Genomic DNA, 17,335 nt, shown 5'->3' with positions numbered 1-17,335 from the left:
CGGTCCTAATCGGCCGGTTTAGGATGGAACTTGCCATGCTTGCGAAGGACCCACAAAACAGCTTATCCAAGGTGGTTTAGGATTTTTGGAGGGAAAGTAAGGGTCCTTTCCCTCCAAAAATACCCTCTCCAAGCCTTTAAAAGGCCCTTCTCCCTCTCATTTGTCTCACACATCTCATTTGGAGTGTTTGTGAGTTTGCTTGGGAGCTTGGAGTGTGTTGAGTTTTTGCTAGAGTAGTGGAACAGCAGAGTTTAAGCTAAGTAGTAGTCATCATACCTCTAAAAGCCAGAGATACTGCATGGGCTCATTGTGATATGATTGATGGCAAAATGATCTGCAAATATTGCCAAAAATCCATTGAAGGAGGGGGTATTAACAGGTTCAAGCAACACTTGGCTGGGATAGGAGGCCATGTAAAGCCATGTGGAGCACCAAATGAAATAATAGGGCATATTAGGGCAGAATACCTTCAGAAGTTTGAGACTCAAGTCACTGAACCAATAGAGAAGTTTGTGACTGCAAAGTTTGGGAGTCAAGACTCAACCAACTGAGTTTGATCATGATGACTCATGAGAAGTTTCAAGTGATAATGTTGATCACTATTATCATATATGTAGACTTGAGTCTTGTAGTAGGCCACTGGCCCCATAGTTTGTAGGCTTTGTTTTTGCACTCTAAAGGCCATTTAGAGCCTCATTGCTTATGTATTTTGTCAACGATATGTATTGCACTCGGTGCCATTTTGATATATTCACCTTTACATGGTATATAAATGAGCAATCTTTGCATATTTTGTCTCTATTGGCTTGGAATCATGGTTTTAAATCTTAAAAATAGTTTTTTCATTAAAAATTAATTATTTAATGTATTTTTCTAAAACCGGTTCGTTTAGACCTAACCAGTCCCAGTTCAACTGGTTCCGGTCGGTAACCTGGTTCATTAGGTAGATCGGTTTGGTCACCAGTTCCGATTTTTAAAACATTGGGTGTAAGTGCCTAGATGACACAAACATTTGACACTTATACCATGTCCTTTCCATCAAGTGATAAAGCATAGAAACGTGTTTTTAGTTCCATGTCTTTTATTTATGAATAAATTTGATGGTATCTTCCTACCTCCTTGACTTCTTGTCCATCAATGATTATATCCTTTACAACCTTGGTAAAATATACAAAAAGGAATAATTTCTTAACAAACTTGATGTCTACACAATTATGAGTACCACTAAAATTCCCTCCCTATTTTTTACAATTCCTTTTGAGTTTCAAGATCATAGGTTACAACTTTTATGTCATGGTTGCATGTGAAACTCGAGGGTTGCTTCCTCATTTTACCTCCTATTGGGAGCAAATAATTGATGCTAATGATATTTTTGGCATGGCTTCAACATTGTCAAATTCATATTTCAACCTAGAGGTGATTTTATTTTCCATGTATCATTATAATTTTGCAATGATGATAGTAATTTTTCTTCTTCTTCATCTGTGTCTTCAATTCAAATCTCTAACTCGTTCTCTTTCTTCACCTCCCAACTAGATAGTTTTCTTTGATTATCTTCTTTCATGCATCTATGTCTTGGATCCCATTTCTCTCCACAGTTCATACATTCACCTTGCATCATCTTTGAACTTCCATGTTTTATTTAATTCCCTCTCATTGATGTGGTAGAAAATACCTTGATTTTTTGCTTCTTCTTTTTTTGTTTGGGGGGATTTTTGCCTTGCATCTAGCCATGCACCATGTTGGCATGCAAGGGTCTTTGATATTATAGAGTCTATGGGTAATTCAATGGAACAACTTCCTTCATTCAGATACTCCCTTGATGCACCAAGTCGCCTCCTACCTAATAGGCAAGAGTTGAACAGGATTATCTAGGACTACATCTACAAATTGTTCATACAAATTAGTTGGATAAACCTATTGTGCACGTTACATCCAAATACAACTTTCTATGCTTATCACTTGATGGAGTTGAGAGACAGACTCATGGTCTAATCTCCCAACACATGTTGTCATTAGGCACATGCACTTCATATATCTCTAGGCCAGTTTGGAGTGGGCTCGCATAGTCTTTAGGTGGAGGCAAAGCACCAACTCAATTGATCATACAGCATTTATTAATGGTGCCATCTTAGAGAGGTTGAAACATAGGTGCACTTCATCTTTTCTTCTCCCATCTACTATGAGATCCAAGGGCAATACCACTCTCAATATAGGGATTTACATACCCTCTCTAGCTTCTTCAAGTGCCCCAACCAAAGATGCTTGGCTTTATAATGCAAGGGGCTCTCAAGCTTCATTCCATATTCTTGGACCACCTCTTAAATTAGTCTCTACCCAAATGATCACTTCCTTTTTTACAATGCTCCCATTTGCTAGGGGCACCAAGCAACAAATGGATAGTAACCTTGTCTTTGATTTCATATTAGTGCAGAATCATAGGACTATCCCCACTTCCCAGAGGCCTCAACAACATTGCTAGTCTAGATCACATACCAATGGCTCAAACAAGATCACCCAAGCCCCAGTAACATGACACCACTTTTAGGTAACAACATAGTACACAATTCAAAGAAGAATAAGCAAATTATCAAAAGACCCCCCTATTCCCACCAATAATTCCATTATGTTTACTTCTTCAACAATCCTTTCTACCACCAAAATCTCGTCTAACCTTTTTGAGATACCCTTCCTCCCTCTTCTTGAATTCCTCCAAGTAGAAGCTAGTTGGGTAGGTCCCATATCAATCAACTTCAAATCTTGAAAGAATGGGAAAAATAATCAACAAGAGGATCTTGTTTGGCAATTTCCACCCAAACCTCCCCTGATTTCTTAGCTAAAATCAAGTCTCCCCCAATAATACTATTATTCCCTTTTAAACATCCCTGAGCTAACTTCAAGTCTCCCCCAATAATCTTATTATCCGCTTTTAAACATCACTGAGCTAGCATGTTATCCCAAAAGGCTTTCCTATCCATATAAGGCCCACACAAGTTTAAAATATTGAAAAATATTCTCAATTGTTTTGACTTGCATTCCAACATAATTCTTGTATCTGAGATGGAGGTAGTTAAGGGATCAATACCTTGATTCCAATCCATTACCAAAGCTCCAAAATGACCTTTTGCATCTAGAGAACATAAGGCTTGGTCCTCCAAACATAAAGATACAATTCCAATTACTCTTGCCTTTGTACATTGTTTCTTGAACTAAAACTACATCAAGGCTATACATAGAAATAATATTTTGAGGGCTAGCTTCTTGTGGGCACCCACTACCTAAAGAACTTTCCAAAAGAGAATTTTCATTTGAACACTAAGCACCTTGTCATGGGCCTTCCCTGCTCTAAGAGTCCCCTTTATTGTGAGTGGTTTTCCCTCTCTAACTTCTTTTATAGCTTTCTTTTTTGCTATGCCCAAAAAGAATTTTCTTCCCATGAAAGGGATTAGTGTTGAGTCTAAGGCCAAACCACCTTCTATTCCTACTCCCACATCCACAAAGGTTTCCTTTATCAAATGAAGACTATACCAAGATCTTCCAATATCCTTATAAACCGCACCACACTTCTCAAGCACTAGGAAGAGGAGATTGCTTCAAACTCAATAGAAACAAGGCTACACATGCCTACCTTCCTATCAAAGCTTTTAATAATAGGTTTAAAAGTAGATAGATAAAGAGTCCCCAAAACTCCCCCTTCTATTTCCCCAACTTGACAAAGACATGACTTATTATTACTAATCAAATTTTCATCCAAATTTGAATTAGAGTGAAGTTCAAGATTCAGGGAAATCATACCTTGCTCAGCATTGGCCTTGAGATTATTAAACATGGAAGGCCCATCTTTGGTCTTTAAAGATTCTCGCATTAGCACTATTAGGACTTCATATTTGCCAACAAACAAGCCTCTCTACTTAGATAATCTCCGCCCTCAATCCTCTAGACTCCATCCCTTGCTTTTCCCCTTTTAACGCCACTTTGTCATCTAAGCCTACAAGCCTCAAGGCATCTTCCCTTATTTTTTTCTTTCTTCCTTCAAACCTAGTTTGGCCCCTTTTCTCGCATTCCCTCCACAAATGGCCAACTTCATGGCAACACAAACATTTAAAGGGCAACTTCCAATAGCCCAAAACCTAAACACGCTTCCAATTCCACCTCTCAAACTCTATTTCAACTAGCAATTCTTCATGTAAGTCAAATTCCACTAGAACTTTGATAATAAAAAATTATCCTATTGCCCGAAGTCTTTCTTCAATGCTATAAATTTTAATAGACAATTCCCATTCTTTCTAAAATATATCTACTCAAAAGTTTCAACAACACCCAACAAAATCATCCACACCTGTTGAATTTAAAGGGGCTTGGTTCTACGGTCAAAACCACGCCTCAATTGTAATAAAGGAAAAACCAATGGACCCCAAAACCATGGCTTACTCCTAATCTCCCTGGCATCCTTAGCTAAATGAAATCCAAAGCAGAGCCAACCATGAAGCAAAATATGGAATTTAGGCATATAACCTAATACCAACAACCAATTTCCCCCATCCATGGTCTTCAAAGGTTCCCTCTTCACCTGCTTACCCGTAAAATGTCTAGTAAGAACTTTAGACATTAACCTTGAGACCACATCCATTCCAACGTCTCCCCCTCAAACTATTTTAATATTTTCAAAATTCAACCTAATACATTGATGCTTCCTCTTTTTTCTAGTAATTTTCCTTTCCATCTTAACCTCTCCACCTCTTATTCCTTCTTCCCCTCTCAACTTATGATTGAAAGAACAATCTTGCCTTAATTCCTTCTCACCATCCCATCCTTTTAAATCCAACGTGACTAGCTTATTGGTGAGAATTTCACTTCATGCATGACTAAAACCACATCACTTCAACAATAGATCACAAAGCCAAATCTTAGAACCTTAGTCAATTTTCCCTTCCATGCCAAATGTTACATTCAATCTATTTGCTCTTGCATTATCCTTGGCATTAACTCCACAAACAGCAAATATGAGATTGGGATGACCTGTCATTGTCTCTGGGATGGATAAATAAACCTTTGTCCTTATCCCCTTTTACATCTTGTCCAAACTTATCAAGGCACTAGGCCGAAGCCACTTCTCCAAAATCTAACATCCTCCAAGCTTGATCCCCATTGACTAGACCTGGAGATATATCCAAGTTGCACTTCATAAGTTCTTCCCTAGATCTGAACATGGACCTAAGGCTACACCTTTCCTCCTTGTCATAATGTATTTCGCCAAATTCATCAAATTAGGCTTCCTCTCCTCTTATCTTCCTAGGGTAGTGTACTTTATCTTCATTACTTTTACTATGATAATATGAAGTGTACCAATGTTCCTATATTTGTGATTGTAGAACTTATTTCTCTCGTGTATTGAGCAAGTTTCATGATTGTTTTAGCATGTTGATTTATTAGGATAGCATGACCAAATGCTATGTTGTTTTAGCAGGTTTAAAGAAACTTTGAGATCTGATTTGTTGCTGTTATATTTCCATTGCAATTGAAGTAATTTTCAAACCTGTGTGTAGAAATAGATCTACAATCTTGAGTTTGCCTAATAGTAATGTTGTGTAGATTTGAAGTCTCTGGTAGGGTTGTTGAAGAAATTAGTTTCAGCCAATATTATCAGAACCGAATCGGTGACCGAACCGGAAAACCCTCTGAACCAGGAATAGATCGAAACTAGACCGGAACCAGTAAAAACCGGACCAAAAAACCGCTCGACCAAAAACACATAAAATATTCAAATTTTAAAGAAAAACACATATATTCATGTGCATCCATATGAATCCAAACCATTCATGCACAAATAAGAAAAAGTTCTCATTTATATAGCATCTAAGGGTGCACGTAACCATAAAAGCATTAACAAGATCGAGATTGCCTTTAACATCCAAAAAAAAACATGCCATAACAAATAGCTACCTATCATCAGAACCATTGCCTATATTGGGATCTTTGTCATCAATATCACCCTCTAAGCATTAAAATAAGATAGAAAAAATGTGGCATGTCAAGTCAAGATTTTGTTCAAGTGATGGGTACCTTTTTAGTAAGGTTATGATAGATGAGTTCGACAACCAATGCTACTAACATCAAAGTCTATAGAGTGTTTGGTGCTCTTGATTAAATACTAATTCCATACCCTTGTACATGACAGAATCCGATGGAAATGTTGCAATACCCCCAATCCTGAAATCATGAAAAATTGTTAAGTTTGCTGGATTTTTAGTGAGATCTAAAATTATACTTTCTTCATATCAAATCCAATGTGGTCAGAACCACTCTCAAACATCCCAAGTCATTTCATGGAAATGTTAAAAATTTAAGTAAAAGGATGAAAATGAAAGATAAAGGAGAATGTCACTTTTACTTTTAAACATTACCTTGAATTGCATAGCAATACCAGGGCCATAGGCTTGAATATTAGACTGCCCCACTCAAAAATTATTGTTTTTCCTTAAAAAACTTGTGTTTGGAACATCTTCAATCGAATTGTATGGAACTGGCCAGTTCGGTACTGAACCGGCAGTTCCATTATAAAACCAGCCAGCTTGGCACTGAACCGGCCATTTCCGATTCTAAACCTCTAACCGACCAATTTGGCCTCCAAACCAATGGGACCGACCAGTTCCACCTGTTCCAGTCCAGTTCTGAGAACACTGTTTCAGCATGAAAGCTAAAAATTCTGTAAAGTAGATACATGACCTCATAGAAGTGAGGGAAATTTCAGGTTGGGCAGATTTTTGAAATTTCTACATAGGACCTAGTTGAGGCAATATGATTACTATTAACATCAAATTAGGGGAATGTGACAATTCTTCGGGCTTAGTAGTTTGGACGTTATATCCACCTGTTCCAGTCCAGTTCTGATAACACTGTCTCAGCATGAAGGCTAAAAATTCTATAAAGTAGATACATGACCTCATAGAAGTGAGGGAAATTTCAGGTTGGGCAGATTTTTGAAATTTCTACATAGGACCTAGTTGAGGCAATATGATTACTATTAACATCAAATTAGGGGATTGTGACAATTCTTCGGGCTTAGTAGTTTGGCCGTAACATCCACTCTATACTACTATAGTTGTTATCCTAGCAAACTAAGGGCTGACCGGAAAAGGTGTAGTTACTCAAGCTGTAAAATAAGAAGAAGTTCATAGCGTGGGATGGAAAGGAATGCCTTGTATTATCATTTGTAAAAATCCTTATTGCCAACCAATCAGTGTCTTCATCCTCAGATTGCATCCTCCTCTTATCAAAAGGTAAATCACAACCGAGCTATCATTTTCATTTTCGTTACTCCCTTACCTCTCCCTGGTAGCCAAGAAAATCATATCCAAAACTCCTACTTGGATTAGCTCTCTCTCTCCCCAAAATTCCTACTTGGATTAGCTTTCTCTGTCTCCAAAATTCCTACTTGGATTAGCTAGTTCTCTCTTTGTCTACAAAATTCATATAAATCCTACATGGACTAGCTCTCCCTCTCTCTCAGTGAAGATGATTCAACCATTACAAGTGGTGGTACTAAGAGAAGCAAAGTGCTCTTACAGCTTACGGTGGGAAAGATCTATAATATTTAACGTCAAAACATATATATATAATAGCATAGATTCATCTTAACCGCAGATCTTTTAAACACCAGGAAGTTTGCACTTGGATCTATTATGCACTAACCCAAATAAATAAAACCTGAGTAAACATCTAGGTGACTAAAAGATCTAGATTAAGATGAATCTATACTAGTCTATAGGTAGGACATCCATGCCATTGATCAAAAATATGAAAAGAGAAAAAAATAAATCCCATTGCAAGCAAAGTTAATTCAGTACACCCAGTGTATTTCCAATCCTATAGTTATTTTTTCTTTCTTCCTTTCCATACCTCAGTCTGTACGTGTGGACATGCGTGCACGTGTGCCTTAATAAAATTCCCACCGTACCATAAAACCCGGCCAACAAGCTTGTTTATCTAGTAATCTCCAATTCTATAAGAATTACAAAATATAATATTTCAGGAGGGATTGACATGAGACCGTGGCAGTGTATCCTTTCTCCTCCCTTCATTCCTCTTTGTATGCCATTTTCTTTATGGGACCACCATCACTATCTTCATTGCCCTCTTTCCCACAAGGTAAAACCTCTGATACCCCAGCGTTTGTACACTGACACCGTGGTGTTCACATTCCCGTCGATAAACAGGCAGAGGGACAGTAGATTTCCAAGTAGATTAATATAAGTGTTATAAATTTATGTTGTCTTAGCCGTAATTTAAATTTAAGCACTTTATGGACTAAAGTGAATCATGAGAGAATCAAGAAAAAAAAGGCAGGACGTCACAGAACTTCACTTGATCCTGGAAAAAAGGGCACAACATATCACACAGCTTCACTTGATCCTGTATCATTTTATTCCCATCAAAAAACGGTTCCACAAACAGAAAATTCTAATAAAATTGAGAAGAAAAAGAAGAAACGGAGTAGAAGTGAATATCGGTCACCTACTTTGATTGGCAAAGGAGAACGTGTGAGTAGGTAGTCGAGCTGAGCAGCTATGAGTGGGGGAAAATGTGCAATGATCCCTTTTTCTTTCTCTTCCCCCTTCCCCTCGCCCATATCCGTTCGCAAGCTAGTCATAGATTTGGATTGAATTTCACACTCTTGCCTCTCGCTCTCACCGCGACGATCGATTAATATTCTTCGGCTTCTGACCCCCGGCACTGTAAATTGGATTTTGGGTTTGCGAGTTCTGTATCCGTATCTATTCTTTTCTCGTGCTATATTTATGTGTATCTCACCCCCATGACAGAGACAGAAATGAGTCATCTTGGTCAGTGTCACGTATATATATTTCTTACCAACGAGGTTGTTTCGGTGGGTATTAACTTTTGGGTTTTAAATTTAAATTTTGGAAGAGGTTGAAAACAGAAATCAATGGTACCTTCTTGTTGAGAAGGCATTCAAACTTAACCGAATATCACATAATATTGATAATAGAGAGTATATAATATTGATAATAGATAGTATTTAATCTTTAGACATATTATTTTTTCATCTAATTTAAGTTTTATTACTCTCTTATGTAATATTAGATTTAAATTTAATTAGCAAATTTTTCAAGGAGTTGTTTTTAAAGAGATTTTTTGGAAGCTTTTCGGGTGGGTTTTTTCGGTCAAAATCTGGCAGCAATTTATTGAAAGCGCAAGTTTGATAGCTAATTTCTGCACAATCAAAGCATCCCAAGGTTTTTTAGGGTGTTGAATCCAAATATGCAGTTAAAAAACCATTTTAAATAATACAAATCAAGATTTAACCTCAATTTTTTCCATCGGATTCCATCATGAGAATCTCCAAGAAGTCACACTAAAGACAACTCCATTCTTTTAAATGAATTTTTTTCTTTTTAATAATATTATATAAATATAGGTTGGTAGAGATGGATAGCAGCTCAAGATGGTTGTCTTTATTGTTGGTTTGGTAATTGAGTTTGATAGGTTTTCTCACTGTGTAAAAAAATAATATATAAATATTTATACTTGCTTGGGATGAGGAGCTTTAGTGGCAAAAGAGTTTAGCAGCATGGATCTCTAAAGGTGACAACAATATAAAGTTGTTTCATTTGTTTGTTAATTTCATAAATTTTAATCCTGTATAGAAATTAACTGCATACGAATTTTAAAACACAAAAAATAAACAATGCGAGAGCATAACACATAAAACACATATACACAGAGATTTTCCCCTGAATCCCAAAACCGGGACTACTAGCATCATTTTTCATTATGTTCCTTTCAATGTTACAATACATATTTATACATGTCGAAGCATCCAATGCCATGGACCGAAAACCATCGCGTCTAATACCATGGACCAAAAACCATCGCGTCTAGAAAACATGTGCGAAAATCATGCATAAAACCATAGGTGGGTCCGCCCAACCTAACATAGGTTCCAAAACCAAAATTTTCCAGGGGTACACCTCAAACCCCATGTGACCCCCCCTCTAACCCCCTGGTTAACTACGTGGGCTAGTCGTGGAAAGAATATAACACAACCCAACATTCTCCCACTTGTTGTTTTCTTTCCACAGAGGGCCACAAGAGAGCTTAGTCATTTTTCCAGCCCTGAAACGCCCATTGTCTCTCTACACCAAGAGAACTTCTCAGAGCTCACAAATTCTATCAATGCATCTGCAGTGTTTTTCAAAGTGTCCACCTTTACCAGCAACACCTTTTTGTCTTCTATCATATCCCTCACAAAGTGATACTGAACATCAATATGCTTTGTCTTTGAATGATATGCGGGATTCTTTGCCAAGAAAATTGCACTTTGGCTATCACAGTCTATCATTATAGCTTCCTATACTAACCCCATACTTGAACACAATCTCTGCAACCAAACTGCTTCCTTGCTTACACGAGTGGCTGCCATGTATTCTGCCTATGTAGTTGATAGTGCCACTACAGATTATTTCTTACTCATCCAACTAACTGCACCTCCAAATAGGTTAAACACATACCCACTTGTAGATCTTCTCTGATCCAAATCTCCAGCCCAGTCTGCATCAACAAAGCCACGAATATCCAACACTCTGTCCAATCCTGGTCTTCCTTGGTAGCACAAACCATAATCACTAGTGCCACACAAATACTTGAAAACCTGCTTCACTGTTGTCCAATGCTCCTTCCCTGGTTTTGACATAAACCTGCTCAATACTCCCACTGCATGTGCAATGTCTGGTCTAGTACAGACCATTTCATACATCAAGCTACTTATTGCACTTGCATATGGAACACGGGACATGTCCTCTTCCTCTTCTTGTGTCTTGGGACACTGTTCAATAGATAACCTCACACCTATAGGAATAGGAATCTTCACCGGTTTACTATCCTGCATATTAAACCTCTGCAGTATTGTCTCGACATACTTCCTCTGGTTTATCCAAGGCTTCCTCTTTTCCTGATCTCTTTTAATTTGCATGCCCAAAATATAGTTTGCAGCACCAAGATCTTTCATGTCGAATTTGGAGGACAATTGGGTCTTCAAATCCTAGATAATTTCTTTGTCATTTCCAACCAGCAACATATCATCCACATACAAGACCAGATAAATAACACGGTCACCAATTAATTTAAAATACACACAGTGATCTGCTTTGCTTCTGGTGAAGCCAAGTCCCCGTATAAATGCATCAAATTTATGATACCACATCCTTGGTGACTGTTTTAACCCATACAAAGACTTCTTTAACTTGCATACTAGTTCTTTCTTACCCTTCACCGCAAAGCCTTCAGGTTTGCTTCATGTAGATCTCCTCTTCCAAATCCCCGTGAATAAATGTTGTCTTCAAAATCAAAAGCAACAGCAATAGATTAAAATAATCTAATAGAAGTTACCTTGGCAGCATGAGAAAAAATATCACCAAAATCATTTCCCGACACCTGGGAATAACATTTTGCTACCAAACGAGCTTTGTATTTCTCCACTTTTCCTTTTGCATTTGTCTTCTTCTTGAACACCCATTTGCTGCCAATGGGTTTCCTTCAAGCCGGCAACTCCACCAGATCCCAAGCCTCATTTTTGTGCAAAGAAGCCATTTCATCAGCCATGGCCTCTTTCCAGAGTTTTCCATCATTTGAATCTACTGCTTCCTTCACAGTTCTGGGATCATCATCCGTAATAGATAAAGCAAAATTTGAACAGAAAGCAGATGGGCTATACCTTTCTGGATGCGTTCTTTCTTGAACTGATCTTCTCACAGCTGGAGTTTGTGGCTCTTCATCTTCTGATTCCTCCCCTGCCGTAGAGTCTAATTCTTCCTCCTTTAGCTCAAACTCTATCTTCTCAAGTTCCTTTGGTTGGACTTCATGTTTAATAACATCTTTCACCTCTCTGAACACCACATCTCGGATGTACACAACATTCTTTGTTACTGGGTTCCAAAGCTTATAACCCTTTAAACCATCCTTATACCCAATAAAGATGCACTTTTCAAACTTAATGTTATAAAACCAGCTCACAAAAAGATAGATCAACGCCTTAGAATTCAGCGTCTTCGAGGGGGCAACCTCCTTTACATTACATAAATGAACAATTCTTGGATGTTTCAAATGACAAAACCTCATTTCTATATATAGGAGTCTAAGGAGTCACAATATAACCCAGCTGACCTAACAATAATAATATAAAGCCACAAAAATAACAATAGAGGGATTCTATGGGGCACAGTAATAACAATATGGGGACAATAGGGGCACAACAATATTAATAAGAGATACAACTACAATAGTAATGGGGTAATCACTAGTATTATAGGGACCTAACATGCCCCTCTCCTTCAAAAAAGTGTTGTCCTCAACGCTTGAGTAGTTCTGGATGCTTCTGTATAAAATTCTCATCCTCCCATGTGGAATCTTCAGTGGATAAGTTCTTCCACTTGATGAGATACTCTGAAATTGATCGATTTCATAGCTGTCGAGTTCTTGTTTCTGTGACTGCTTCTGGTTCCAATATAATTTTTCCTTCCTCGTCAAGTTATGGCAATATTGTTTGAACTGGGAGCTTGTCACCTATAACCTTCTTTAAACATGAAACATGGAAAACTGGGTGCACTCGAGAAGCTGCAGGAAGCTCCAATTTGTATGCCATAGTACCAATCTTTTGCAACACCTTGTATGGACCATAATACTTTGGTGATAATTTATTATCCTTCTTAGCTTGCTCAAGGGACATTTGTTTATATGGTTGTAGCTGTAGGAATACCCAATCACCTACATCAAAACTTCTTTCGCTGCGATGTTGATCTGCCTGTTGTTTCATTCTATTCTGTGCTAACACAAGGTTATCTTTTAAGAGTTGGAGGACTTGTTGTTGATGTTCGATGTGATGTTCCACTGCTTGAACCTTAGAATTTTCTCTTAAATATGATGTGATGGATGGTGGTTGATATCCATAAAGTGCCATAAATGGGGTCATTTTTGTTGTTGTATGGAAGGAAGTGTTATACCACCATTCAACCAGAGGCAACCATTTGACCCATTGTGTCTGTTTATCAGATACAAAGCAACGAAGATATCCTTCCAAACATTTGTTTACTATCTCAGTTTTCCCATCATATTGAGGATGATAAGATGAGTTATGAGCTAACTGAGTACCAAGACAAGAAAATAATTCTGTCCAAAAATTTCCAGTGAAAATGGGATCTTTGTCACTTACAATAATCTTTGGGTTTCCATGTAGCTTTTGAATTGTTTCCATAAATGCAGTAGAAACCGTACTGGCTCTAAATGGATGTGATAATGCACAAAAGTGTGCATACTTGGTAAGTTTGTCAACTACCACCATGATGACACTCTTTCCCTCAGACTTGGGTAAACCTGTGATAAAATCCATTGAAACCTCCTCCCAACGTTGGCTTGGAATGGATAAAGGTTGTAATAGACCCGGGGTCTTAATTGTTTCAACTTTATTTTGTTGGCAAACCAAACATTCTGCCACAAACTTTTGAATATCCGATTTAAGGCCATCCCAAAAAAATTCCTTTTTAACCCTGTGGTAAGTTTTTAAAAATCCTAAGTGCCTTCCTAAGGGAGAAGTGTGCAATTCCACAAGAATCTTTTGTTTGAGTTGGGAATTCTTACAGAGGTATAAGCGATCTTTGTACCATAACGAATCATTTTGCCAGCTAAATGTATCAGATGTACTAGAATCTTGTTCTAACTTTCAAATAAGTGCCCACACTTCTTCATCATTCTTCTGTTCCTCCCTTACTTTATTTATTCAATCTGGTTGGATAATAGAAATGGCGCACAACAATGCTTCCACATCCTCATCCTTTCTTGAGAGTGCATCTGCCACCACATTTTGCTTCCCCTTTTTGTAGATGATTTCAAAGTCATAACCCAACATCTTTGTGACCCACTTTTGTTGCTCTTCAGAGGATAATCTTTGTTCTAAAAAGTATTTAAGGCTATCATGATCCGTTTTTACCTTGAAGTGTCTTCCCATTAGGTAGGGTCGCCATTTCTTAAGTGCATGTAGTATTGTCAACATTTCATTCTCATAAATAGCTTTGTGTAAAAACTTTCCCTTGATTGGACAACTTTCAAAAGCAATGGGTCTTTCATCTTGCATTAAAACAGCACCAATTCCATTTCCTGAAGCATCACATTCCACAATAAAGGTTTTTGTGAAGTCCAGTGTAGCTAAGACCGGTGCTTGGCACATTGCCTCTTTAAGATGTTCGAAGGCCTTTGTTGCTTCTAGAGTCCATGAAAATGCATCTTTCTTCAATAATGTTGTTAGAGGTGCTGCTATTCTCCTGTAATTCTTAACAAACTTGCGATAATACCCTGTCAACCCGAGAAATCCTCGCAGATGCTTTATGGATGTGGGGATTTTCCATTCCTTAATGGATTTAATTTTGCTAGGGTCTACCTTAACTCCTTCATGAGATACAATATGACCCGGATATTCCACCTCTTGTACTCCAAAGAAACATTTGGATCTTTTTGCATATAATTGTTTCTCCTCCAATAGTTGTAGCACCCTGTCAATGTGTTCAACATGATCCTTCCAAGACTTGTTGTAGATTAGTATCATCAAAAAATACCAACACAAATTTTCTAAGGAAGGGTTTGAAAATGGAATTCATCAAACCTTGAAATGTAGAAGGTGCATTGGTAAGGCCAAAAGGCATGACCAAAAATTCATAATGACCCTCATGAGTTCTAAATGTTGTTTTCGAAATGTCTTTAGTCTTCATTATGATTTGATGATATCCTGAACGAAGATCCAACTTGGTGAAGTAAATTGATCCATGCAATTCATCAAGTAATTCATCAATGACAGGAATGGTAAACTTATCTTTAATAGTGAGCTTGTTGAGCTCCCTATAATTCAGACACATGCGCCATGATCCATCCTTCTTGTGCACCAATACTACTGGAGCAGAGAAAGAACTTTGACTAGGTTGAATTATACCAGCCTCTAGCATTTCTGCAACCATACGTTCAATTTCAATTTTGGGCATAGGGATATATGTACGGCCTGATGTTTGGAGGAACACTTCCTGGAATCAGATGAATAGCATGATCATGATCATGAATAGGTGGGAGACCTTTGGGAGTCTCAAATACCTTGGAATGATTGTCCAAGACTTTTTGGAGATATGGAGAAATAGATGATTCCGATGTGGAAACATTTAGCAAACATAATTGTGCAATTACACCTCTTTGTTCTTTTTTAGAAGCTTTGTCATACCGTTAGAGCTGATTATCTTTCCCGGTTTCCCTGCAATACCCCTTAACTCAACTTCCTTTCCTTCTGCAGAAATTTTCATGAAAAGTTCTTGAAAATTAAAAGCTATTGTACCCAAGGATTGTAGCCATTAGACTCCTAGTACAACATCAGCACCTCCCATTGGAATGGAAAGCATTGGGCTAGTCAATACATATTCTCCCATGGATAGCTTGATATTATGGCACTTTCAAAAGCAATTTATCGATCCTCCATTTGCAACCATCACTTGACACTCTGGTGCTGGATATAGGAAGCAATTCAATTCTTTTGCTATCTTACAATGAATAAAATTGTGAGTACTTCCTGAATCAATCAACACTATTACCTTTTTCTTCTTGATTTGTCCTTCTATCTTGATGGTTTGAGGAGTGGTAATTCCAACCAATGCATTACAAGATATGGTCGGATTCATTTCTTCTTTATCTAGGCTTTGTTCCTGGAGTATATCCTCTTCTTTTGACCTTTTTTGCTCATTTTCTTCTTCCTCTTCACAATCTATGTAGAATAATTTCTTCTCAGCACACTTATGACCTTTAGTGTATTTTCTATCACAACTATAACAAAGCCCTTTTGCTCTTTTTTCTTCCAATTATTGTGGTGTCAACCTTATAGGTTGTGGAAGACTAGGGGCAACAACACTTCCATCTTTATAGTTGTGAGTGGTATGCTTCCTAGTTGCCATAATTTTGTTTTCCATTTTTCTTGCTAACCTGAATGCCTTCTCTAATGAATCAGGTTCTCAAAGGCAAACATCATGTTGGATATTATCCTTTAAAGTCCCTATGAACACATCAATCCTATGCTCCTCTGGAATATTTTTTACCCTTATGTTCAATTTTTGGAACTCCTCAATGTGCTCCATTATTGAACCCTTTTGTTTGAGACTTATCAATTGGCTAAAAAAAGTGTTGCTTTTTGTATCCTCATAATGTGCTGTCAATTCTTCCGTAAAAATTGCCCAAGTGATAATTTGTTTACGATAGCAAAGCCATTGATACCATACAAACTGATTTGGTTTCACATACAAAGTTGCAATACGTACCTTTTGTGTGTTTTGCACATTATTGAGATCGAAAAATTGCTCCATCTGTAATATCCATGTTGCGGGATCCTTGCCATCAAACTTCCTCATATCGATTTTTGGAATATGGTGGGTCTTTGATCCAACATTAGAGTCTAAGAAATCATGATTAACATTTCTTTTGTTCTCATCATGAGCTTCCTTTACCACCCTTTCACCATTAGTAAGCATTTCTTGTAGAAACTTTGTCAAATCTGTCTTCAAATCTTCCATGTTTGTCTTCAAATCTGTCTTCAAATCTATCTTCAAATCGTCCATCTTAGCTTCCACGTCATTCATCTTAGTTTCTACCCCTTTCTTTAAACCATCCATCTTATCTTCTACATCTTTCTTTAAACCATCCATCTTAGATTCTGTTACTTTTTGTGCAAGTGACACTTGTTGCACTTGGTCTCGTAATTTTGATATATCATGTTGCACTTATTCCTCTTCTTCATGAGTCATGCTAGAGCTTTCAGGTTGCTTACTAGGTGTTTGCATTTTCTTTCATCGGGGCATCAATTACCGATAATAATGCTTTACTATGCCCTTTGAATTCTTTCATACTAATTTTTCAAACCAAGCTTATGCAAAAATTAAAAAATTAAAACTACACACCCTTTTTCACTTTGTAGGAGCTTGATATTGAATCTGATATATCTCTGTAATTTCGGATCATCTAGTTCTAAAATTATAACCTGCGGTAGCCCTTTGCGTCCTCTTTCCAATGCCACCAGTCTGATCCAAATTGGATTGTCCAGGGAAGAGTTATGCTAAATCTCCCATAGTGACCTGATTATAGACTAGTTCAGTAGAGCAAACTTGTACGACGTGCCACGAGTCACTGTTTCGACCTTTGGCTCTGAAAAATATATACAAGAAACTATAATCTGTCCTCTTTCTGTACCTTCTTACGAAATTTCAATCTAATGCTCAGAGAGAAAGTTATGACAATTTTTCCC

The 17,335-nt window shown here is 37.6% G+C and overlaps 1 protein-coding gene across 12 annotated transcripts in view; it reads right to left on the bottom strand.

Annotated features, from left to right (window-relative positions):
• LOC149180341 (BRCA1-A complex subunit BRE-like protein) overlaps positions 1-8,854 on the bottom strand; it is a 359,353-nt gene extending 350,499 nt beyond the window's left edge. For 8 of the 12 annotated variants that reach the window (XM_089416041.1, XM_089416035.1, XM_089416036.1 and 5 more), the window contains exons 1-2: positions 8,519-8,854; positions 8,365-8,412 (exon numbers count right to left, since the gene is read on the bottom strand). In XM_089416041.1, coding sequence (XP_089272167.1) covers positions 8,365-8,412; positions 8,519-8,839 — 369 coding nt within the window. In that variant the 5' untranslated portion in view covers positions 8,840-8,854. Of the gene's footprint in view, positions 1-6,063; positions 6,211-8,364; positions 8,413-8,518 lie in introns of all 12 variants that reach the window. The other 4 variants (XM_089416045.1, XM_089416046.1, XM_089416047.1 and 1 more) reach the window with 3 other exon arrangements.
• Positions 8,855-17,335: the final 8,481 nt, after the last annotated feature.

This window comes from Pinus tabuliformis, chromosome 3_2, assembly GCF_031772625.1.
Source record: "Pinus tabuliformis cultivar Carrire ecotype Pingquan chromosome 3_2, CPIR1, whole genome shotgun sequence".
NCBI classification, from domain to species: domain Eukaryota; kingdom Viridiplantae; phylum Streptophyta; class Pinopsida; order Pinales; family Pinaceae; genus Pinus; species Pinus tabuliformis.
The sequence above is the reverse complement of the archived record's forward strand: the minus strand, read 5'-3'. Positions and strand labels throughout refer to the sequence as shown.